The 26,441-nt window shown below is 40.9% G+C and overlaps 1 protein-coding gene across 1 annotated transcript; it reads left to right on the forward strand.

Annotated features, from left to right (window-relative positions):
• Window positions 1-2,782: 2,782 nt before the first annotated feature.
• Window positions 2,783-25,751, forward strand: TMEM47 (transmembrane protein 47). The gene is made up of 3 exons (XM_084201285.1): window positions 2,783-3,240; window positions 16,110-16,250; window positions 21,979-25,751. The coding sequence occupies exons 1-3, from the start codon at window positions 3,015-3,017 to the stop codon at window positions 22,155-22,157; spliced, it is 546 nt and encodes a 181-aa protein (XP_084057411.1). The 5' UTR covers window positions 2,783-3,014; the 3' UTR covers window positions 22,158-25,751.
• The last annotated feature ends 690 nt before the right edge of the window (window positions 25,752-26,441 follow it).

Below are 26,441 nucleotides of genomic sequence, written 5' to 3' on the forward strand. Positions count from 1 at the left end.
CTGAACCGCAAGTTATGTCATCAGCAAAGGTCAGGTCTTCCTGGGGACACAGAGGAGATCCTTATCACTTGAACTAACAGCTTCAGTGGCTGCTCCTTCTCTGGACTGACCGCCCGGGGGGGCAGGGCAGACTTTTGCAGTTGATTTCACATCCATTGACCATAGGAAAAGAGATAGCCACAATACTTAAAGAGACATTTCTGAAGCAATGGTGCTTGTTACTTTGTTATGAACTCTGCTACCATGGCTTTCTCACTGTCTTTTCCCATTTTGCCTCTATTCACTTAACCTTCCTTGTACATTTATGCTGCCCCTGCCTTCTTTCCTGCCCTCCTTGCCCTTTGTGAAGCCCAGGCTTTCCTAACCCTTGAACCCCCAGAGCTGGATGGTGCCTTAGGACAAGTGGGCTGTTTCTAATAAGCTCTGTGAGCAGTGTCTTTGAGGTGGGCTGACATGTCCCTGTTCCTTTTCACTCCTGGGGTGGGCTCCAGCACTCTCTGAGGTACTTTGGGAACAGTGGGTGGCCAGAAGGTGGAGGCTGGAGCCTGCCCAAGCGTCCTCTTGCTGATACATCATTTATTCAGACAGAGAAACTGTAAATGGATTCCACACACTCACCTCGGATGAATTCTTTGGGGACTATAAGACACCAAAGCATCTCTCTCGAGCATAGCACACTGTACTGAGGTGTGCAGGCTGTGCTTGGGGTTTTTTTGGGGGAAGGCTGTTTGTCAACCTTCTGCTTCTCACTGAGTAAAGTGTTGAAATCTTTGGGATTTTTTTTTTTTTTTTAATATGGTGAAAATGTCTGTTTTTCAGACTACATATGACTGAATTTTAGCTGTAACTCTTAAACAAGAAAATCAACCTGAAGCAGCTATCTTGTATAGACAACTTCAGCCCAAACAGCAAAGGTTTAATTAAATAAAAACTGAGTTTTTACTGCCAGGAAGTACTGGCAACATTAACTATAGATGCCAGTGTTATTTCTGTATATAATATCACAAGTTTTCACATATTCTAGCAAGGTGTTTACTTTTTCTCTCCCTTTTATTTGAAATACCAGATCAGAACCATGATTCTGCACTTCATGGGGTTTTGAAATCTTTAGCTTGGCACGTCTATGGTCTTTATCAATTATTGTTTAACTCCTTTTTTTAAATATTATTTTTGCTACATTCTTCCAATACTTAACACATTATGTTTGGGATGTAACAGAAACACGACTCAAACAAATAAATTGTTTAACATATGTGTCTGGTAAATACCTAGTGAACTAAGACCACACATTAAAAAAAAATCCAAAAAACCAACAAACTCCACAACATTCCACCTCCAAATTTCTAATTTCTTTCCAAGTTCTAGCAGCAACAGCTCAAGGAAATGAGTTTCTTTTTCAGGATTAGTGACAAACTGGTGGTAGTTAAATTCACAGACACCTATGGCCAAGAGCCATTAGAAATACACCAAACTTCTGCTAACGTCATGTTCCTTATATGCACTGTGATACACCTGCTAGGGAATCGGGATACTGAGCTTTGGTGGTTGTGCTTCTAGCAGAGGAGACATCTAAATGAAAAGGAGAAATTGTTGCAATATGCTGTAAGTGTTCTCTAACATAACACCGCTGAGAAACCAGGACTAGACCTCATATGCTAACTCCTACGAGCAGCTGTAAGAGCAAAGCTGTTTGTGCTCCGAGAAGTTTGTCATGTAAATAATATTTTTTCTTTCTGTTTCAGCCTTAAACTGTGAACAGAATGAAATTAAACTTGGAAGGAAGCTGTGCAAACCACTCGGTTTTAATCCTGAACCTTTTGAAATTAATGTGAATGTTCCTATAGTTAGAAGGTAAAAAAACCCTCTAAGTACTGTTAATAGGGATATAATAATTAGCACTCATGGACAAGATTTTCCCTGTTTCTTCACTAGATAATGGCTTTTCTGGCTCAACTTTTATCTTCCCACTCTCTAGTTCTCCCTCAAATGTAAGTAGCAACATTCTCTTTAAAATCCCCAGGTTGAATCTTCCTGCTCTTCCTTTTTAATAATCCTTTATGGACATTGCACTCCACCTTCGTGCCTGTGTGTGTTTGTATCTCGAGGAAGAGCCGCTTCAGACAGTGAATTATACTAGCACCTTGTTTAATAACTAACCTAAACATTTGCCCTTGACATTCTCAGCACCTCAGTGCTAATTAAACAAAATAAATAGAGACTAAGTGGAAACCGGGCAAAGTACTTATCCTTCCTCAAAGATTTAATTTGGGATCAGCAACGCCGCTGACGGGAGACGGGAGCGCGAATCGCAGGTGAGTCCACACACGAATAATGAAACGCTGAATTATTTGTTTTAAACCCTCCACTAATATCTTGTGATTTAAAGGTCACTCCAGAAGAAGAATCAAGGTCAGGCACGGCTAATCCCGCATCCGAGGCAGACGGCCTTTCCTTTCGCCCGGTTCCTCGCTGCAGCGATGCGGCGGGGCCGGCCCGGGACCCCCTCACTGCCCGGCCGGGGGCAGACCCGGCGCCTCTCCCGCTCCCGGCGCGGCCGAGGCCCCCAGGGAAGCCGCCCGGGGGCAGCGAGAATCAATCCCAGTGGCTCCGGGCGCCGCCAGCGGCCGCTGAAAGTTCCCAAAGTCGGCCCCGCCGGGGCGGAGCGGAGCGGGGCCGGCAGGGGCCGCGCCCCCGCCCCTTCCCCGCGGAGCGCGGCCCGGCCTCCCCCGGCAGGGGCGGGCACGGGGCGGAGCCCGCCGCGCCGGGCCGGGCCGGGCCGGGCGGCGCCGGAGGGCCGGGGAGCTGCTGCACCTGATACACCGGGGCGGGAGCGCGGCGGAGGAGGGCGGGAGGGAGCGGCGCTGCCGCCGCCTGCGAACGCCTCTCGCCGCCGTTAGACAGCGCTGGTCTCGCCGCTTCTCCCTCCGCCCGCCCCTTCTGCGCGGAGCTGGGCTCTCGCTCCTGTTCCCCTCGGGGCCGGCGGCAGCGCGTCCTCCTCGTCTCCCCTGGGCCCCATGGCTTCGGCCGGCAGCGGCATGGAGGAGGTGCGCGTCTCGGTGCTGACCCCGCTGAAGCTGGTGGGGCTTGTGTGCATCTTTCTGGCGCTGTGCCTGGACCTGGGAGCTGTGCTGAGCCCCGCCTGGGTGACGGCGGACCACCAGTACTACCTGTCCCTCTGGGAGTCCTGCCGCAAGCCCGGCAACTTGGACAGCTGGCTCTGCGAGTCGACGCTGCACAGCGGTGAGATTCGGCTGCCCCCGCTGCCCCGCTCCCCTCCGACGCCACCGCTTGCTGCTTTCCCCCTCCTCGTCCGCCTCCCGTTCCCTTGGCCGCACCCCGGGCACTGAGAATTCCTTCCCCTCTCCATGCCCTGGGTGACCCACCAGCATCCCTCGAGCTACCTCTCCTTCACCCTAGTCTCCTTCGGGACTGTATCCCAGCCCTTTCTGGGGCCAGTACCCCCGGACCGGAGCAGTGCCCGGGGCCGTGCCCCACTGCCAGCTCCGGTTCCCCGCCTCGCCGCCGGCCGCCCCTGGTGTCCGCCCGGCTCCCAGCGCCGGCCGCTGTCGCCGGGAAGAGTTCCCTGGACCTTTGTCCGGCCGCCCTCCGCACCCCTTCCCGAGCATCTTCACCCGTCTCCATCCTCCTCCTTCTCCCCGTCCTCCCCCAGCCTCCCCGACCCGCATCTCGCCGGCGGTCGGGCTGGGGCGGAGGCGGCGGCGCTCCTTGCGAGCGGCGTGTGCGGGAGGGGCAGCGCCGAGCGCGGATCGTGCCCGAGGTGCGGGAGGCGTGAGGCTTCAGTGAGCGAAACGAGTCACATATGGTGGCTGGTTCCGTATGTGCCGTGGTATTGTCACAAAAGATCCTGAGTTTGAACTAGTTTTGATTATTTTTTCCGTGTAGTGGCTTCCCTGTGCCGTGAGAAACTGTTTAGGATCGAGTATCTTATGCTGCCCCTCCGCCCCCCATCTGAGAAGTCTCAGGTTCTGGAAAGTTGGGGCTTCCTAAACCAAACCCGGTTGCTACTTGTCCAGAGTGGGGACGCCTGGGCTTGGGCTCTCTCCATCACGCCGGGTGTGCTTGTGTGTGTCTTTCTCTAGCACGTACTGATCTCCCCATCGTCTTTCACGCTCCTTTGCCTTCATGCCTCACTCCCCGTTGTGATTTCTTGATGCTCGTCCGTACTTCACCTTTTTAGGTCTTTGATCACAGATTGTTGTTTTTTTAAACGTCATTTCACTTTTGCTTGGAGTACTTCAAAAACGGATTGTGAATGATAAAAACAAGCTGCCTGTTGAATATTTTTCAGTAAATTCTTTTGTAGTGCGATAATTGTTTTGGTTTTCATGGGTGGTTTTATTTACTTTATGCCTGATAGGCAACTTCTGGAGCCCCAACAGAAACACTGACAAATGCAGCCAGCCTCCCCCCCCCCCCCCCCCCCCCCATCGTTTTTATCCCCATTCCTGTCCACACACACACACATTTGCATTGATAAATCATCTGTTTGGATTGCTGTGCTCTTTGGTTGGGTAAATCGTGCAGGGACAAGATGTATGATTTGGGAGGGAAAGCAAAGGGCTAACTATATTCTTGGTGTGTTTTGTTTTCCTGTGTTCTCTGAAGTCCTTGTATAGGTTCTGGGAAATAACTGATCTTAGTTTGAGTTGGAATTACACAGGTTCCTTTGCTGCTGTGCTTGTTTTGTTTTTTCTGTCGTGAGTAGAAATATTTGAGGGTTTAAATGTTGTTTGGAATTTTGTTTCAAGTAACATATAATGAATTGTAAAGAAATGCCGGTTTCAGTCAGTTACCAGGGTATCTGCACAAAGTTTGGAGGGCTTTCTTTTCCTTCCCTGGTATAAATGGAAATTTATGTAGGAATGTCAGCTTCTACGTGTCTCCTTAGCAACGTGAATCCTTTGCCCCTTCTCCCTGTCTCCTGAAATAGTATCCCCTTGATTACAGAAAGACTTTTCAGATGGCTTGAATGAGAACCTGCTTCCAGTCCCCCCCAGCTCCACACGCTCTACTGAGCTCCCCCCTCCATCCATCTCCCGTCACGCATGCGTGTGTACACACACACACACACACACACAAAAGTGGGACGGGGAGAGAAACAGGACAGCTTATGGAACAGCATAAAAGGACACTAACTCTCTTGTTCCTCTCTTGGTCACCTGTCTGTCTGTGGGGATGTGGAAGATGAATGGGTGAGGATGGATAGGGATGAGATGTAGTTTTCATTGGATGCTGTGTGTTGAAAATCTGGTCTGTCCTCTGCTGGTGCCTTCTTCTATCATGTGCACAAATTACTGCCTATCTGGTTTTATTCAAGTTCCTTGAATGAGCTTTACCCATTTTCCTCAAATACTTTCTAGTCTAGTAGAGCCACATTTCACAAGCTACTGTGGAAGAAGGGAATGTTTTACTTGAGGTGACTGGGATAAACCCTTCACTTTCCTTGTGCTCAGCACAGAGTATTGCATTCTGACCAGACCTGAAATATGAGAAACTGCGCTGTTTTCCTCTTGCCTTTTGCTACTGTGGTACAATTGCCATTAAAGCCAATAGGAGGGCTCTCACTAAGTTCACCAAGTTGGATTTGGCTCATATTTGAGACCATTTTTTGTGCTGGCATTAATATTTTAAGTGCACTTTCCGCCTACATTGTGAATCCAGCAAGCAGTATTTTGCAGATAGTGGAGAGCTCCCACAGGGAAAGCTCTTTTAGCTTGATACCGGTGCAGGCAGCTTTGCAGCTAGCTGTGAGAAGCAGCAGCACACCCAGGAAAAAAGGCATCTTCACCCATGGCTTTAAGAGATTTACTTCATCATCCATTGAAGGAGAGCACCTCAAGTGGCACCATCAAGGGCATGCTCATACTAGAAGCTGTTAAAGCATATCCGAGGTTTAATTAAAAACTTCTGTTGTAATTAGATGTAGGACCCCTGACTGCTGTCAGAAGGGCAACTTGGTAGTGGAGAGCAGAAGGAAATGCACAGAGCATGGTTGCATTGGCTGTTGTAGCAGGGAATAATCTCATTTTTCCTGGAGCATTGCTAGTGCGTGAAGCATGTGTTCACATTCGTTCTTTCACTGTTCCAATGGCTTTTTTGTAACTTGCAAGTATTGTTTGCTCACATACTACTTTTAAACTTGTGGAAGTCCCTCACAATAATTATGGTTCAAGTATATAAAACAGTGAGTCAAATTAATTGTTTGACATCTGCAAATTATAAAATATCTCATCTTTATTTGCCTTTTTTTTTTTTTTGGAGTCTTCAGGATCTGGGTAAATCTCCCACTAGCATCAGCTTCAGGCCATGAATAACAGAGCTGCCAGTGTGGAAAGCTTCATTATAAAATCTTGAAATTCAGAAATGCAATTGTAAAGCTCTGAAGTTTCACCACCTGTCTTGGCATATAGCTGTTTTCTGTGATCAAAGCTTACCTTGGCTAATGCACAAGTTGTCTTTAGACCCAAATGTATTTTAAACTTGTGTGTCTTTAAACAAATTTACTTTTTAGACCTTATTTGAAATGCATTATATCTAGTTTGTGATGGTTTATTTGCAGATTTATCAAGAATTATTTATGAATATTTATTCCAGTCACAGCATTAAAATTAAATGCATCCTGTACAAAACTGCCTGGTATATCTATACCTGCACAGGTACTTTTCTAATTCCTGCAGATTAATAACAATAAATTTGAATTTTTGCAGTAGACTGCAGCCACTATGGCTCTTTAAATCAAAGATACACAAATGTAATGTAGAAGAAATTAAGGGCTCCATAGAATCTGACCTGCAGTTGAACATTCTTTTTTGACTTAAATGTGTATATATGCTATTCATAGAAAACAATGGCTCCTATGCAGCCTTTCAGTTTATTGTGAAAACAATATATATAAAAATACCTTTGAATGGTTTTGATTAACTGTATTCATTTTGGTGAATGTGGGGTATATGGCTTTGTTACTTTACAACCTGTGGATTTCTTTATGCAACATTCAGTTTTCTTCAAGAATATTATGCCCTTTTACAACTGCCTGTGAATACTTGAAAAACAAAACATTTCCAGGAAATACATGCAACAGAGTCTCTGAACGTGTATTAAACTTTGTGATGAGCAAACAGTGAAGGTAAGCTTAGCCTGTAGCACAGTGCAGTAAACAACTTGAGTGTAGTTTTATGCTTGTAATTTTGTTCTAATTTGTTCTTAAAATAAAAAAAGCCTCAGAGGCTGTTCATTCGGTAGCACTTCAAGGGGTTTAACCTTAATTACACATTAGATGCAGATATCTGAATTGACGTGCCAGAATAGTCTTGGATGCTATCTCCTTGTTCAGAATCTAAGGAGCTGTTCCAAGGGGAAATTGCTAGCTCGAAAGCAGCTTCCTCATTAGAAAATCTGGATCATTGCTCAGATTTGATGTTGACGTGTATTTGTAAAAAGCTCAGCAAGGATGGTAGTTTCCTATAAAATAACAGAAAAATGAAAGTGATTTTACTTACCTGAAAATAAGTGGCTCATACAATCTAAAGAGGAATTAATAAAACAGTCCTTCTGGTTTTGAATACTGTGGTCTTTCATTTTGTGTATTAACTCTAATAATCATTTCTAGCACTGTATCTGAAGATGGATATAAAATCAAAAGCCATACTACTTCACACTCAGTGTCTAAGACTCTGAGCAGGCTGATCTAATTTTGAGGTTAAGTCTGACTTGAAGGTTGGCCCTACTTTCCGTGGGGAGCTGAGCTAGGTGACTTCCAGGTGCCCTTCCCTAAGTTATTCTTGTAATTCTGTGATGACTGACACTCTGTTTATGCCTGATGTCTATCTGGCTTCTTCAAACTGTGCAGAATGCCTTAAATTGGCTTAACTACCCCTTACAGCAGCCCCTGATAGAATATTTTAAGGAATGTCTTTCTCTTACAAATGGATCCAAGGCCATGGGAGGAGCAGATCCTGTTCAGCAGTCTGGAGCTTTTAGTATGGTGCAGGCTGCCATTGCAGCCACCCTTCTCCAAGTAAGAGACATGGTTAGAGCACATCTGTGATGTTTGTGTGAGTTCACCTGATCAGGGCAAGAGCACCATACACCTTATCAGTGATAATACTCTAAAAAAAAAAAAAAAAGACTTGTAGCTATAGTGGGTTATTGCTACTGCTGTTGTTCATTGCAATTTAAAAATCAGTAATATATCCTGTTGCTTTAAATTTTGTTTATTAAATATGATGTCCCTGGAGTTAGGGATAATGCAAGAAGTTTTAATATTTGATGAGATTTTTATATTTAGAATTGCATAGAGAGTGGCTTTGCCTCTGCTACTGATTTGTGGCCCAAGATGACCACATAAGATTCTGGGTAACAGGAGAAGTGGTAAAGTCCAGCCAGCTTTATTGCTTTATGTATTTCACTTGTTCCACTTAAAGTCATAATTCTGATGGGAAGTACACCTCAAACTCTTTAAAATGCTAATTGTTTTTCTCAAGGAACAATGGAATGTGTTTTGAAAGTTGCAGAAGATTGCCCTTTTTCTGGAAGAACATTGATAACTGTGGAAAATAGTTACTTCCAGTTCCAATGCAAAGCATAGTATTTCAGATTGCTAAAAAGTAGTAGCTTCTATAGAAGAGGTCAGAATAACTGAGCTTACTGTGAAAAGCTTGTATAACACATCTCCCACACTTCTTTCCTAATGGCGGAGTTCTAAGAGTTCCAGGTTTTTGTGAAGTTCTCAAAGTTGTGGGTGTGTGCAGTTGTTTGAGGGGTTTTTATTATTTTTATTGAATGAATGAATATACAGTAATTAAAATGACATAGTAACAAGCTAATCTCAGAAGAATGCCGTGTATCCAATAGAGGAAATGCCTGAGTACATGCTGTACTATTCTGTGAATGAATTATAGATTACATGATTTTCTGTAATGCTGTGCTTGTCTTGTAGTCCTCTGTTGGCAAAAGTAGTGTGCAATGTGTGTTGCTTATAAATGGTAAAATAAAGCTATATAATGGTACCATTTAATTTTTTATTTGAAGTTGTGCTGTGCTTAAAGGACTTGGTGATTTTAGAAATAAAGGTGGGCCACAGAGCAGACATACAACATTCCTCACCCCAACCCACACCTCTGCAAAATATATATTTCATATAAGTAAGGAATGCAAGCTTGATTCTTCAGGAGAGGTGTGTGTCCATGGGAAGATGAGCAAGCACCTGCTCTGTTTCAAGTTGCTCATGCATCTGCACCCCCCAAGCATTTAAACCATTTTGTTGTCTTGCTGTCTCTTTCACACAGCAGCAGGATCGCTTACCATATTTTTACTGATATAACCAAATTGTCCCCTGCACTCCCAATGGCATCTTTGGGTGAAAGGTGAGGGACACTGCTTTCCATGGCAGTCTGCACATGGCTGTAGTGGCTGCCTAGTTCTTTCCCCAGACTATCAAGCACATCCTTTCCAGGCTGAGGAGGGTAGCTGGGAGGAGAGCGCCTTCTGCCTGGAGCATCCTGCCATTGGGCTGTTTGTTATCTTGCCTGGAATAGTCAACCTCTTCCCCTCTCATCTCAGTTACCTTGCTCTTGGAGAAGAGGAAAGCCACAGGAGGAGCCCAGGTGAGGGGACAGCAGCTCTGAAGGGAGCTACTAAGGCCTTTTTCCCTCAAAGTTGAGAGAGCCTGAGTCTGGGCCACCATCCAGTAATGGTCAGCATTCCTGTGCGTCAGGAGAAAGGAGCATCAACAGCAAATGAGAATTGGAAGGGACCAGTTAAATAAGAGGCTCTCTGGAGCAAGACTCAAATCTGGATTTCCTTGCACCTATTTGTTCATGGACCTCATAAATCTTTTTGTGCCTTGGGTCTAGCAGATGGAGGAGGGCAGTTACATCCTACCCTAGCAGTCAGGAAATCCCACTGGGAAAAGGGAGCAGAGGTGTGAGGTGCAAGTCTGGCTCCAGAGCTGGGAAGCAAAGGCCTTGCAGCTTCTGAGAAGCTCTCTAGGCCCTGATGTATTGGAGCTAAGGAGTTATCTGCCTTTCCTCCTTCACTGGTCGGCTGCCCTTGTTATCCATTAGCATTCTGCACCTCTGTAAGACACAGCATCTGCACAAGAAAGCTGTTTTTTTGATGTCTCTCTGCTTGTTCTCTTCTTCTTTGACTGATTCTAAGTGACTCTTCACTTGGCATCAGGAGCACTAAACCATCCTACAAGCCTCTTGTACAGTAAATGCAAAATGACTGATGCCTTATGTGGAACCTCTGAATTATCCTTAGGAGGCACTTAGGGATTTTGGCACCCAGCGTAAAATGCTTAAATTTCTTTTTGGGTGTTGTCAGTGTCCTGGTGAATTGGAGCTATAGGAAAGTCTACCTGTTAGTCCCATGGGTGTTGTGCAGCATTTGGGTTATCCAGGGCTTGCTGCTGTGTGTAGGTGAAGACAGATTTCTTAAGGAAAATGTCATGTCCTTCTTTTTAACATATCTTTGACTTAATGTAGCTGTTTCATTTGTTTAAATTTATGGCTTTTAAAAGAAAGCCTTGGTGTAAAGTGAGTTCTTTCAAGGAAATTATGCTTTCAGCCGGAGCTGGCTGGTTTCTGTAGCTCTGGTAATGCTTTTCAAGTGTCTGAGTCACTTGAGTAGCCACATGCACAAGTAATTTTCCTACTTCAGAAAAATCTTATTGTCAATCCATAAAATAAAAAGAAAATATGAAAGCCAGAGTATGTCTGTGCAGCAGCCAGCCCTAGTAAACATACTATGCTAATCAATGAGCAGAAAATACTAATTTATTGTCAGTTTTGGACAAGGCTTCACTGTGAAAAGCTGTGGCTAGAGCAATTTGAGGAGGTTTGGTATGGATCTTGCCAGGAAGCACTTGTGCCTGCAGTGTGCAGAAGTGTCCATTGTGGGATCCCAAAGGACTGCACTTGCAGGCTGGCTCTACAGGAGCAGAGCAGTGTGGACCCAGGAACTCACAGGCACTGGGCTTCCCAGCTTTAGCCAACATCTCCTTCAGCCAGGGCAGAATTCTTCTGAGTAGCTCTTTGAAAACCATCATTCTGCCTCAGGCTGAGGCTCCAGAGGTGACCTCTGTGGAGTAATTTGATGTGAGAACTTAATGGCCCCTGCTGTTCCTCAGCTTTTCCACAGAATTCAGCAGACCTTCGCCTTGCACAGAGGCCTCTGCTCATGGTCCTGCTGAAGAAAGAAGAAATTCATTGGTCATGCAACCAAAGCACTTTTATGAACTAGAGTTTGCCTTTATTTTGTATATATGCACTAAACTTCTCAAACTTTTGTTGGCTATTTGGTATCTAAGTTTGAATATGAAGCAGTTAGGAATATCTCTAGCTATCCTATTTATTTAAGTTGATTTTTATGATACTCAGTGGGTTACATTTAATTTCTTATGTGTGGGTACCTCAAGTTTCTCTTCTTCACACGTTCTTTCAAAATCATTATTCTTGATTTTAAATGATATATTGCCTGAGGGCAGGTACTTGATAAATAGAAGCATTGCAATGAATCAGAAAAACTTACTTGAGTGTTGTGTTTTTGTTTCTTACCAAGATTTTGTTTTGTTTAGAAGGTCAGGCATTCCCTTCATCATGTAACAGCTGAATGCATTTTGGTACTTCAGCCTTTATGAGAAGACTTGGTGAAGAGCTGTTGTATGGAAAAAAAGGAATATTTGATTGTTTCTTAAGAAATGAATTTACCTCACATGCACTGTCTAGAATAGCCCTATACACAAATGCTTCAAATATTCCACAGTATGTTTCTATGCCCACCACTTCTACTTCTTTTACTTGGTAGAATACCATGTTGAAGAAAAAAAATTCATTTTGGGGTACCTTACTGAAAACATTACATCTATACTAGCCTTTTGCATTGATCTTTCTTGTATTAAAAGAAGGACCTAGTTATTAAAATACACATTTCAGGACTTGGATGTGATTTCTTGTTCTTTTATGGCTTTCCCTGATTTTTTCCTAGTAGTGAAGTATTATTTTGTCCAAGGAATTGAGGAAATAGCACTGCTCTTAATTAAAAATCGCAGCTTAAAGCCTTGGGTCATTTCTTTTGGAGAAAGAAGGGAGGAGAGTTAGAAATGTCAGTGAGCAGTTGACACTGTGCCTCTGGGTCACTAAGAAACAGGCAGAATTTCCAAATAGGAAGGAGACCAAGCTGTCCCCCAGAAAGGCACCGACTGTTGTATGAGGAACTAACTGAAAAGAAACAGTATCATCATGGTTTGGTGGCTGTTTATTTTTTTAAATGAAGATGGTAATTGTAATAAATTTTTTACCAAATATGTATTGAAAATATGTCTCAAGTGCCTAGGTTCATATTTATATGTATTTCCAAATACTGAAGCCTACATCCCCAAACTAATGGGCAGATGTTATAGTTTAAAATATGCAAACACTGTAATCGCTGTCAGAACTGCAGTGTATCTTGCTCATGGTTATAGACATTGAGATGCTTCTTGGGGATTTTCAGACCTAAAAATAGCATACATTAAGTGAGCCTTTTCTTAAGAAATCTCTTGAGTTGCCTAATAATTGTCAAAAATGTCTTAATTCCAGTTTGGATGGGATAGGTGGCACTGCTGGTGTAGTTCTTAATGTATTGCTAAAATGGTGAAAAAATCTAGAGTTTATCTAAACCAATAAAGAAAATCTTATTTGGGCATTAGGTCACAGTGATTTTTAAAGTCTAAAAGTTTATTAACATTTCTGTGAGTTTTACTAGTTTTTTACTAGTTCCTAATATTTTGCTTAGATAAATAGTGTGTAGTTTAAAAACCTGTAGTGGTGTACAGTGAAAAAGACTGATGTGTACTCTTCAAGTGGAACCAATTGTGTTTTGAATGCAGAAAAGTAATAATTATCTGTAAGGCCCCATTTTACTTCTTTTTTTAATATTGCTAACTCTGTGAGAACAAGCAGTCTCACTGAACTGCTGAGGCCCCTGAACTTACAGTTCTTATTAGTAACTTCTTTGCAAGATTGGTGCAAGCCTAGAAGAGGTACAAGCATATTTTGGATGCTCTAAAGTAGGTTTATGAAGTTTATGTTCTGTGTACCAGTAGCACTGTGTAACAGAAAAATCTCCTGATCCCATGCTGGTGCTGTGTCCTGTAAATCACTCTTGGGTAGTCTGAGAAACACTGCAGATCTTTATTGTAGAAAAACTCTGTTTGCTCATGTGTTTATATTATAGCTATCTGATTTACTGGGTGCTCTGCCTTCAGAGGTAGTAGTTCTTTTTTCTTTGGATCTTTCTTCTATTTTGTGTAAAGTCCAATGGCCGGGATAAAAAAAAAAAAAATTAAAAAGTATTTTATGTAGAAGACTCATGCAGAAGATTTTGCTTTCTTAGTCCACCATAAGCTTTATTCTGTCACCAGATAAATGGCTTTTGGAATTGAAAGTTAGCATTTTTCCAAGATGACAAGGAGATTTAAACATGTAGTTACTATGACAGCCACTATAGGAAAGTTTAGTCCTGTATTCTTTGTGCACTAATGTCTGACCTTCACAATGTTCTTCAGCCAAAGTCCCTGCAGCTCAAGGCAAAGGCTGGTAGCATTGTATGCTCCTGTGAAAGGGACTAAAATAAACAGGCAATTCCAGATGTGGCCCAGAGCCCAGCATTCAGTACCTGGTCCCCAGCTGGTAGTGAGGAACATAAGAGCCTTGGTTTTGTCTTGCTGTCAGCATCACTGAGTAGGTTGTCTTACTCAATAAATTAATTTTGTTTATCCAAGGCAGTTCTTTTTTAGTTAGGAGTGTAGGTGTCTCCCAACACTCATTTGTCCTTTTACCTCCCACATCAGTACTATAGTAAGGTAGTTTGTTTATTTTTTAACCTTTCTAAAATCTGTGTATTTGTCCTGGAAGTTAAACTGTATTCTAACCCTGCACTTATATCATCTTTGTGTAATTTATTATCAGTTTTTTGGTGATTTTTCCAGTGTTGTTTTGGAAAGCAATAGGATGCTTAACCTTTTTTTCCATTTAGCTGCTACTCCAGTGTCATACACATTCCCTCTGCATTAGAGTTTGGCACCTGATCAATGCAAAGATAACAGTTAATATTTGATTATTTGTGGTGACTTTCAAATAATTTTAATTTCTGAGTTTTCCTGTCTCACCCTTTGATTTATTTCATCAATTTTATGTGTCTTTTAACTTCGGTGTGATATGGATTTATGTGTCTGGTCTTTGTATCTGTGTAGTTTTCTAGTGCAAGGATTCCTTTCATATTGTTCCAAAGTGATCCATTCTGTTTATTTATTTCTGGGTTTTATATCTGTATTGCACTTTGATATTGGAAAAATCCTTTCTAAATCATCAGTACACTAACCTCTTGGTGTTTCTGAAGGCTCATGTTAATATTAAAAACCACTCACTGAAACATCTCTTTTCAATCCTAAGTCATATTCCCATCCCAATAGTGATAGTGTAGCAGTGGGACACAAAACAAACTGGCTTTAGAGATTGCATGCTGATGATAGAATGAAAGATTTTCCCAGCCTTGGGGGGTTTAGTCCAGTAAGAAAACAAGGAGTAAAATATCTTGGAAGGTTGAGTACTTACTAATTAAATTATTAGTAAAAGACATGCCTGGATTTCTGGAAATAATGAAAATAAATGTACTTGCACAAACACACCTTTAAAATCCCTTTCTTTTCAAGCAATGCTTTCATAGCTCTTCTGCCCCTTTCTTCTTCTAATCTCCTTCATCCTTTTTCATGTAATATGGGAGGGCTTTTTGGTGATAATAGCTGCCAGCATTCCAGTCCCAAACTCCACAGCTGCGCTGTCTGTATCTTCAGCAGATTAGATTCCTCTTGAAACTGGATCCATTGTTTATTTCAAACAGTGCTTTTTACTCATTCCCAAAAGATGATGTTCATTGTTGTGATTGTTGTTTTAGTAACCTTAAGATATCTAAATTTAATTTGGAAATAATAATCTTATTTTCTGTGAACTTGGACATTTTATTCTGAGTATCACGTGACTGTTAGCATTTTCAAAGTAGTGAGATACAAAGGATCCTTAGGTTCTTTTCCCATGAGCTGAATTTATATAATCTTCCTTGAACTAGTAAATAGTAGTGATAAGCAGTAAATAGTGATCTGATTCTTTTTCTTGATGCCTGCCACTGGAGAGAGGAAATGTCTTAGATATTCTTTTGGGGAAAGTGACAGGCCAGAGCCTGTGCTTTTCTAAAGTCCCACAGAAGCTCTTAAGTTAGATGTTGGATGTTGTATACATGCATAATGGCCATCAGATTACAAATGGATCCTAATTTACGTGATTTAGGACTGCAAATATGTTGTTTATAACTGCATCCATTATATATCAGAATAACTAGAAAATACCCTGGGTCAAGTGCAGAGGCTGCTTTTGGGGGAAGAAAAACTGACTCTTGAGGATAACTGACATTTTTAAATGGGTTTGAGATTTGACTAGGTCTGCAGCTAATGATTGTTACTGCCTTTAGAAATTCTTGACTTCCAGCTATCTTTTAGTGTTGGGAAAAAAAAATATATTTGAAACCTTTAATCATCTCCTCAGTTTTGTTACTTATACTGTGTGGCCTTGGTACTTCCCAAGGGACAGGTGTGTATGATGAAGCTTTGTGCATTTCCCTTGCTGTGTCATCCTGATCAGCTCAAGCAGAGGTTTGAATTTCACTCTCTTTTGAGAGAAAGTTACAGCAGACTGAGGGACAGCTAACACAACACCAGCTAATCCTGAGCCAGCCTCAGTTTCTCATTCTAAATTGGATAAAAACCAGGGGACCAAATTACTCAGTTTTACTTGAGACAAAATCCCAACGAAGCCAACTAAGGCTTGAGTAAGCGTGGGAGGTTGTGGCACTTTGCTTCTGAGTTACATCTGTTTTATGAAGGTGATTCACTAATTAGGGAAAAAGAAATTCAAGGCACAGCTCTTTATTTACTCAAGCCTTGATGCAGCCTCTGTGTTCCTCATATTGTCTTGTTTCTGTCAGGCCTGTGGGCTTGTTTTACTGAAATTATATCATTTTTTTTTTCCCCCTCTTTGTTTTTTTCCCCCTAGACTGGCAGATAGCTACTCTGGCTCTGCTGCTGGGTGGTGCTGCCATTATTCTCATAGCTTTCCTGGTTGGGCTGATCTCCATCTGCGTGGGATCTCGGAGGCGGTTCTACCGACCAGTTGCAGTCATGCTCTTTGCTGCAGGTAAGCACTGGCATCATTAGAAAGATTTCCTGAGAGCAGCTGAACTTTCATGGAGGGAGATATGCCTCGTTCTGCATACTAAATTTGGTTACTTCTGTCTTAACTCCAGAGAGGTTTCTCAGGCTGTAAGTTCTGCACAGCATTAATCATTTTTGCAGTTGCAGTATTATTAGTTCATAAACAATTATTTATTTGCATTTTATTTATTGTTTTATGGAGTACATGCAGTAGGGGAAACTACAGACGATAAATCTCAAAATACCATTTTTAATCTGTGACTTTGTGCTGCTTGATGTCCCCATTTTTATTCTTCGTGCGAAGCCGTTTGTATTTTAATGTTCTCTCTTTTGCAATTTTAAAACAGGGAAATTAATACCCAGAGGTGAACCCTGGAAGCTCTACATGTGAAAATAAATAGGATTATCTTTCAAGGTGTTTATATATGCCCCTGTGCCATAAGGAATTAATTTTGTTGTGTCATCTCGCTTGGTTATTAATTTAACAAGCTGTCACAGTGTAGTCCTTGTTTGGTTTTAAAAACACAAAAATGGAACAGTTTATATAAACTATCACAAAATCTTAAGGGAGACCTAAGAATCTGAATTGTCTGTAAGACTGGTCCAGTGAGGTACAATTACAATATCAAATCATCTCCTTTTATGTATATTCTGGTGCTTTGGGGCTTTGTCAGCATGGATGTTTCAGATTCTCCTGAGACTCACCAACTGTGGTTTGCCTTCATCCTGTCACTCATATCTGCATTGGAGCCAGCAGCTTAAGCCCCTTCTGATAGTCCATAATGAAGAGGATGACAGAACCTTTGGGATGTATTAAAAAAAGTCACTTAGGAGGATATGAGAAGATGAGAATGTGGAATTGGAGGGAGTTTGGGATGAAACAGAACTCCGGGAAGGCTCCTGCTGCCCCCTGGTGATAACATTGCCTTGATGGAACCGAGCCCTTCAAGATGCACTTTTATGTGCTCAAGACATATTCCTAGATTGCATTTCATTTGCTTTTTAGGAAATAAAAGCAACCTAGGATCAGATTCCCTGAGTGGAAATCGTCTGGTTTTGTTCTGTGTGTTGCATTGCTTGCTTGGTTAAATGAATAAAGGTACTGGTGCCATTGTTTTAAAATTTAGTGTTAATTCTGAGGTTTATAAGGTATGCTGGGCAGTTAACTTTGAAGGAAATGGGGTTATTTAATTTTTGTAGTGGTTTCTTGTTTGGCTTTTGGTTTCATTTCTCGTAACATCGTGTAGTAACTCAGTAATTATTCAGCCATACATGCCTGTCTTGCTGTGTTGCTCATTTAGTAGTTAAGTTTGTACTAAAAAAAGAAATGGCTTTCCACAAGGAAAGATTTCCTCAAATCCTACTGTTTTTCTTCATGTGCTCTCCTCTGCATAAAATTGCTTCTAGTCTTTACTACAAAAGGTTGATGGTGAAGGGGTTTAATGCTTACTTGAATCTAAGAGGAAATTAAATTGGATCTTTAGCTTATGATGGTGTTTACATCTTCCCTTTGCCTCTGTGTGTGTGCATGTGCATTTTGAACAGCTGTAACCTGAAGCATATGAGAGGAGAGATGAGCCCAGGACAACCTGCCCCAGTCTTCTTCATTATCTAGCAAATCTGAGGAGAATCCTTTCAGGATTTGACACTTAACATTGCTAGAAGACATCCTACAGATTTTATCTTTGATGTCAGCAATTGTATAGATGAATTTGGATGATGTATCTTGAAAGAATTATGAAAAGAATCCTCCACTGAAGAAGAGAAAGTTAAGATTGTAGCAGTTTGTGCCTTATGCAGCTTTCCATGGATTCAAGCCTTCATCTGTGGATTTCTCAAATCTTTCAGAATAAACACCACCCTGACCTCTGAGTGTGCTGGCAAGACCAAATATTCTGTGTAACTCTGGTTGGGAGTCTATCAGCTGCCTCTGGAAAAAGAGCACAGTATGAATTGCCCAGAGATGTTTAATGATGTGTGGGTGTTGGGTAGAAAAGGTCTCTGTGTGGAAGAAAGGACAAAATGGAAAAGTTATTTCCAGGTGCTTTATAAGAGTCTAAACAGTTGGCTCCAGGCTATTTTTTTCCTTCAAGTTTTGATTTTTTTTTTTTCCCCTCAGCTTCAGGTTTCAGTTAGCAACTCTGTAGGTGAGGGAGAAGATTAACTGACTAGGACTGGAAGAGATGAGAAAGAAAGGGACCAAAAAATCCAAAATTCAACCTAGATGCTGAAAATAAGCCAGCAAGTAATGAAGAGATGTGAATGTGTCTTCCTAGAGCTGACAGTATGTATTTTAATGTTGAGAGGTAGAGGAACACCTCAGGTAGTGGAAAAATGTGGAGCAGACAGGGAAGCAGTTGCAGGAAATCTTGCATGGAGCCACCTTGACTGATGTGCCTCTGTGGTCTAGTGGAGTCTCCAGCTCATGGATCTGCTGGGGTGTCTTAGAGCTCATGAACCAAAATGGCTCACAAACTGGTCAGTGCAGGAGTTTCATGATACACTTACTGTTTAACTAAGTGCTGACCAAGTCTAACTTAGGGGCAGAAATAGGAAGTGTGCTTGCTGAAAGTCCATAAAAGAAACAAAATAAAAAGATGCTTGCCTTTTGATGCTGTTTTAACAATTGTGACAGTGTTTGGAAGACTATCCTGGTGACATTAGCAAGCTTTTAATGCATTTCACAAGGTGCTTTTACATGCAAGATAGGGAAAACAGTGGCTAAGTGAAAATATTACAGGTAAGAGAGTAATATAAAATGGTGGCAGATAATAATTGGAGAGTACTTAAGGAGGTATCTTTTAATTCTGATAGAGAGCACAGTACAGCTGGATTGCATCCTCAGTTCTGTGCTATTACCTATTTTCATAATGATGTGGAAGACAGAATGAAAGTTTACTTGTGGAAGTAGAAAAAATTGTGGAAACATTGAAAGCCAGAATTTGATTTCATGAAGTTTATGGAATGGTCTGAAAAAGCAGGACTGACTTCAATAGAATGCAGTGCAGGTTGCTACAGGGCAGCAAAAAGAGTCATAATATCAAAGAAATACTATTGGGGAAAATACTCTGTAGGTTATGTGCTCCAATCTTCTTTTTGAGGCAGCATGGTCACTAACAGTGACAGCTGTTAGTGTCCAGTTTTGAAGAAATTCAGGCATGAAGATGTCACAGCCTTTTCAAGCATGTTGTCCTGGGCCCTTACTGCTCCCCTTATGATACTTTCTTCTTTGTTGATGTCCATCCTGAATCTCTGAGATTAGTGTCCACTCTCATTACTGCCAGCTTGCTTGGCACTGCAAAGAGGAATTTTTTTTTTCCTATCATTGTTGCAGCTTCTTTTTCAGGTGATCTTTGAAACACCCAGCACTTATTAATGAAGTGCTTTACTCATCTGAAATGAGCAGGAGGTAGAGAACAGAAGTGCAGAACTTAATAGCCAGCACCAGCATTTTCATAATTACAGATAAATTAGAAAGCTACATCATAAGTGGGTTTTTTTTTTGATGTCAAAATTTATAGTCAAACATTTGTACAAAGAAAAAAAAGGAGGACTGAAATTATATTTTCCTACTTTTAAAGCATTTCTTATGATTTCTGCATGTGTATTATGATGAGTATGTATAATTGCTTATATTTCATGTGAATGTAATAAAACCAGTATTCCTGTTCCCATATTGCAAACATCATAGTGCTTCATAAAATCATGTCTGCATTTGAAGTGAACAATCAAGTTTGAGACAATTAGTCTTCCCAGAACAGCATTTGAGTAGCAGACTTTTAAGATTTCCTTTGCAGACTGTTTTTTTTACAGGAAAAGACTTGTGCTTCTGAAGAAGGATAGTACACACTTCCCTTAGCAGGTCAGCATAGCATGGAGTTCCTTTAAATTCATTAGAAACAGATCAGTAGTTGCAGGCATTGCTTTCTTTTTGGGGTCATGCTGGTCATTTCTCATAACTTTGCTGACTGCTGTCTCTAGCTTACACAGCTCCATTCCTGCTCTACAGGGAAAAACAATGACAGAAGGCAAAATCAGTGCAAAGTGATGACAGTGCTGTGTAGGGTGGCTGCTCCCACCAACCACTTGCTGCCAGCACTTGCTCTGAGTTCTACAATAGCAAATCTGGATCAATACTAGGGAAAGCTGGAACCCTCACTGTGGAAATGTCAAAAAACCCTCTTGTGTGTGTTGCTGCTTTAGCAACATGTTCCTCTTCCAAGAGAATCACTTTTTTTTTTGGTTGTGTTTTGACAAGTCCAATCTGTAGATTGAAATTAAGCATACTTCATATGTTACACTGGGGAAGGTGGAGACTTCCTTGGTTTGCACTTGACACAGACACACATGGAGCAGTTTCTGCACTGACTCAGCAGAGATGCTGCATCCCCAGTGCAGGAAGGCACTAAAGATAAACTCCTATATTTCTATTCATTTTCAGAAATCTTTTCTGACCTTGAATGGTCTTAAACACGTGTCTGAAAGCTGAGCATATGTTGAGGTGCTTTTGGATGTAAAGATGCTCTCATTATACAGAACTGGAATGCATAATTTTTTCATAAGAGTAGGTGCTTTTCCCAGTGTACCCTGCCAGATTTTCTTGAACGTTGCAAGGTATTTTGTGAGCTGACAGACAAAAAATTATATTTAAATGGAATAACATTAAGAAACACTTCAATAACTGTAGAATTAAAAAAAAAAGTCCTGTGGACTTTGATATCCACATCAAAAAATCCGCTGTGCAAACATTATTCAGATTGCCAGTCTCAAGTAAGTGTCCAAAGACTACTCTGTAGGCTAAGGTGAATGAGCTGAAATTTCCAGTGAGTGTCTTATAGAGTTTTATCACTGAGGTTCTGATGAACATGGGATATGATCTCCCCATAGCAGTCCTGTCCTCAGGACAGGTGAGCATTTGTCTCCAGGGCTAATGAAAGGTGCCAGCTGGGCAAGGGTGTGTGTGTGAGTGAAATGGCCAATGTGTGTCTGTGGATCTCAGAGACAGTGCTGTAGGAAGTAATGATTTTGAAGCTTTTTCATGTCTTGGATTTGACCTATTTTATTATCTTCTTTCATCACACAGTATTTCTTACCCACCCCCTAAATTCATAATAGTTTGCCGGTTTGAAGTTTAGTGACTGATCAAATTTTATAGTTTCCTTGGTATTCTGTGCAAGAATGTCATTAATTCTGCTTACAGAACACAGTAATGAATATGAAATATGTGATTCACTGAGTCTCTACTGAGCACAAGTATATATCACCTATGACAATGAATTATTTCTAGGCTAAGTAAATTATTTGATTCTCAGCAACATTTCTTAATATGTATTCTCGCTTCTCATTTTGACTTATTTATAATGGCAATAGAGCAAGTTTTGCTGTTATGGAAGGAGTAATGACTGCAAACTAAAATGTAAAGGAGAGACAGAAAAGAATTTGGGAAATACTACTCTCTCTGTTTATTTTGTGGACATTTGAAGGATCATCATTATATCACAGCAATAATATTTGTTGATCAGCAAGGGAGTATGGAAGAGCTGCTCTGTTCTCTGTGAATGAAATTAAGGTGATTTGTAAAGGGCAGCACTTACCAGCTAAAAATCTCCAAAAGCATTTTAAATGTGAATTTCAGTTATTTGATATTTTCTTTGTTTTAGGGAAGCAAGATAAGGCTTCTTCTGACATTTGTAATTTTTTTTCTCTTTCAGTTGTTCTCCAGGTCTGCAGCTTAGTCCTTTACCCAATCAAGTTCATCGAAACGGTCAGCTTGAAAATATACCATGAATTCAACTGGGGCTATGGCCTGGCATGGGGTGCGACTATATTTTCATTTGGGGGTGCCATTCTTTATTGCCTGAACCCTAAGAACTATGAAGACTATTACTAGAATCGTTGAATGAAAAGAAAAATAAAAAAAGGATTACCCCATCTTTTCTAGCTCACAGTTTTTTTAGAACACTTGTGGAGCACCAAACAGTCTGCTCTGTTGATAAAATAGCCTTTGCCTTTTGGGTGTGAACACTGTAACCAGCTTTTACAACCATTTAGAAGAACTGCAAACACTAGGATTGCTGATCTTATATAGGCAGATGCTGCAAGCTGCTGAGACATAAACTCCATTTTTCCTGAAAACAAGCAAAAGGATCTACGTGACAGCGATCATTGTGAGAAAACTAGTTGGAATGAGAATGCAATGCCAGCATCTGCTATTGCCTTCAGGGGAGCAGCTGGTATGGGCTCCATTTAGAAGTTTCCCTGTATCATAGAGGATTCAGATGTCTGATAAGCAGGCAATGGCATCTTGTACAATAGGCTGAGTTGGCCCCTTGTTACTTGCTCAAAAGCGCTCTTAAGGAATTAGTTACAAGGGACTGTGTTGAGGGCAATGAATGTAACTGGTTATTGACTTGTCTAATATCTGCATTCAACAGGCTGCTGGTAGAATAATTTAAAAAAAGAAAAACCCAAACAAGCCACCAACCCACACAGGATTTCATGAATTAGTAATCGACATCACTGTGCCAGCTGTAGCAGATTGTTGAAGGAAGTCCAAACCCAGAGACATGTGCTTCTGACTGTGTAGTTGGAAGTTGTCTCAGCTCTCAGTGTTTTGCTGGAGGGGTGAAGATAAAGGGGAATAGAAAAAGACCTGTTCTGTCCCTGAGACATCTAAAATGTGTGAATGAATTGCAGTTGTCCTGAGTAACCATTTAACTTGCAAACATTGTCATGAAAAGAATGCATATGGAACAAGTTCAGTTATATTTTTGAAAGGTATTTGTTAGTATAAATGAATATATATAATGCAAATATATATGCAGAGGGAGAGAAATGATTCATCCTAAAATTGTAATATGAGCTGTGATGCAGTGGTTAAAACACTAACTTTGTACACATTCTTGAAAGTCTTGGATTGGTACCCCCAGTTTTGATTGGTGTTACAAAATAAACACACAACGGTTTGTCTTCTGTATATGCCCTTGTACAGACTCTGTGTATGGGAAATGCTTAAAAATTCACATGAAGTTAAGGCAGAACTGGAAAAACTAACTTCTTGCTATTCCATGTGTAATATAATACTTGTTAAAAATTCTTTTCTAAGGGTGTTGCAAATTAAAAAAACTGCCATTTTTTAAAAAATCTGGTTAGGTTGTGAGTGTCCCTGATCATCAAGAATACAGCTGAGACCCCATCATGTCCATATTAAAATATTAGCACTTCAGGAGGTAATCTCTTGTTTTTAAAAACTGAGTTTCTAATGGACTTTTTGGTGATTATGTACATCTGATTACTCCTTGCTTAGTATGTTTCCCTCTTAAAACATCCAGAGACTGTACTCATGAAATTAAACCCAAGATAAAATAGGGAGAACCTTCACATGAATTTAATCCGCATCACTTTTATTTTTGTTTACAATTTGCTTATTTGGATATTTTCAATTAATTATAAGCATATTTTTATACAATTGTAATCTTTAGAAATAACTATTTTTTTTAGTGGAGAAATTTAAAATATATTCTATGTGGACCTCTACACAAGCAGATATCCTGGGGTTGCACATCCCCCTCTACACAAATGGTTTTGCTGGTTCCACGGAAAAGGCTCCTGAATTACTGGGTGTTAAGATGGCATCTCTTATGTTTCTGCTGGGCCACCATCTCCTGGGTGCTGAGGATCTGCCTTTAGGAGGTCACTGTGTAAGTACTGCTGGCTTGTGGAGATGGTTTATAAAACTCCAGCATGCTCTGGGGTTCAGTCTTTACTACCGTGGCAGAATATTCAGCATCAGCAGTCTTTGCAGAACCAGTGGTGATTAATTAGATTAGATGGAGCAAAATGACAGCTTGACATGGAAGGGACTGCATGGCAATGCCTGGAAAACAAAAAGGATGGGAGGAAAACTTGGATCCAGTTATTTCACAGGCACCAAGAGAGCATCTGTAACTCTTTATTTCCTGAGACTGACTGAAGGTGGATATTCAGTATATAGTTCACTCAGTATCTTTCTGAACAGCTGTGTAGTTCTGCTTTTATTTAGCAGCATGGAGAACATTGTAGTTTGGCATGGGAATTAGATTAGTGCAGAGAAGCCCACTGTGAGAAGATGTCTGTACCTTTCTAAGGAGAAGGTGTTTTGGGGCTGGCATTGTGGCATTTTGTCTGTGCTGACAAGAAGGCACAATGCTGAACCCACATCGTAGCCACTGATTTATCAAACTGGTTTTCTTTCTGTAGAGTTTGAGTGAAAGCAGCTGCCAGGCCTAAGGCAGATGCAAATGAATGGTGTATGCTCTGCAAGTCACTGGCTGTTAATGTGAAAGGTGTTCAGGCACCACAATTTACAAATGTGAATGCCTAAAGACAAGGCTCTTGATTCACAGTTGAGTCAGAGATCTGATTTTCAGTCCCAACATCTGCTTTTCCTCTTGAAGGTGATGCAGTCTACTAGGACCCACCTCAGACTCCTCAGGACCTTTGTGTTTGGGCATTCAGTATGTGGATTTAGGTACCTACCTGTAGCTTAGGTTGCTATAGCAGTGTCTTTTTTTTCCTCTTTACCATTGCAAATTTTGGCAAGCATTCTATTTCTCAGAACAGAACTAAAGGTAAATGCAACTTTGTGCTGATTCTTGGGGGTTTTTTTAGCCACAAAAAAGATGCAAGTCTGTGTCCTGAGTGTACGTACGACAAATTATTAATTTTGTATGTTGTACTTGTGTCATGTCACCATTATTTCAGTTGTTTGACTTTATCTCACTGGCAGAATGATTCTCTCCCACAACAAATCCATTTTTTTCTTCCAAATATATATGAATAAATATATATATATAGCAAACTTGCAAGCAGGGCTAGTTATTTGTATTTTTTAAGCTTAAAGTATACCGTCCGGTGCTGACAAATACCCAGCACCTCTTCTGGATTTCTTGCACAACTTCGTTTAGCTTTTGTAAATTTTAAAAACAAATATAGAGAGACCTATGTGTTTGAAATATAAATGATATATATGGATTAGCATGTAACTGTATATTATTAAACATGCAATGAACTGACTGGTAAGTGAAGTCTAATCTTATGGCTAGCAATGTAATTTATTCAGACTGTATTTTTGTACAGCGCAGTGCACACTAACCTATTGCCTCTGTGTCCTCTATAATGCCTAAAACTGTGCCTAGAAATTTCATTTATGTCTTTCAAAGAAAAGAAAAAAGTTGATTAAATGCTTCATGTTGTTGATAGTATTGGTTTTTCTGATGTTGTTCTTTATTTATTTTTGAGAAGTGTATGGTATGTTTATGAAATGAATCCATCACAATATGGTTCGTTTCAAGTGGTCATTGTTAGCAGGGAAAGACTGATTTTTTTTTTAATCTAAACTTTTAAATTTGCGGTTTTAATACCATTTCTGCATTTCACGATTTTTGTAGCTTACATAAAGTTTTATGTGAAAAAGTAACTGAAATAAAAAAATAATTGTTACACTAAGAAAATGTGCCTGTTTTGCTCTGAGTAGAAGGTGTATGCAGCTCAGGTTGTGTGGTTTTCTGAGGAGGAACAGGCTCCTTAGGCTAATGAATATTCCTGGTATTCAGTTAATTCCATGCTGAAGGAGTGTTATCAAAATACACACAGGGAGAGAGGGAGAGATGGAGGGGTGTCACTGGCAGGTTCCTGTATCTCACCTGGCCATAAAACAGTAGCACAGGGTGAGTGTCTGGGTGTCACAGAGCCCACACTGCCTTTATAAAGATGGAAGTATTGTAACATCAGAAAACCAAATGCTTTAAATGTAAATAACAAGGCTGTGTGTTGAAATGGGAATCTGTATGGAGCACCTTGTTCCAGTGGGGGGGGGGGGGGGGGGGGGGGGGCGTTATTCATTATATACAGGTTTTGTTCTTGGGCGTTATTCATTATATACAGGTTTTGTTCTTGAATTTCCAATAACTAATACTTTTGTCTATTTTGATTCTGAAAGCTGTGTTACTCTTCATTGTGAAAAAGCACAGATGCTTTGAACCTGAAAGGTGGTATTTCAAAAAAGGGAAAGCATGTTTAGAGCACTAAGGACATGATACTGTGTTTTTTCTGCTGTTGGGTAATGTATCCACTGCATCACTGGATATCCCCCAAGTGGGGGAGCAGCAACCTGAGGCTGCCAGCAGAAACCAAG

This window comes from Fringilla coelebs, assembly GCF_963513975.1.
Source record: "Fringilla coelebs genome assembly, chromosome: 2".
Taxonomy (NCBI): domain Eukaryota; kingdom Metazoa; phylum Chordata; class Aves; order Passeriformes; family Fringillidae; genus Fringilla; species Fringilla coelebs.

Coding starts and splice junctions, on each gene's coding strand:
- TMEM47 (XM_084201285.1), top strand. CDS start 3,015: ATGGCTTCGGCCGGCAGCGGCATGGAGGAGGTGCGCGTCTCGGTGCTG. Junction 3,241..16,109: donor CGAGTCGACGCTGCACAGCG/GTGAGATTCGGC, acceptor TTTTCCCCCTAG/ACTGGCAGATAGCTACTCTG. Junction 16,251..21,978: donor AGTCATGCTCTTTGCTGCAG/GTAAGCACTGGC, acceptor TTTCTCTTTCAG/TTGTTCTCCAGGTCTGCAGC.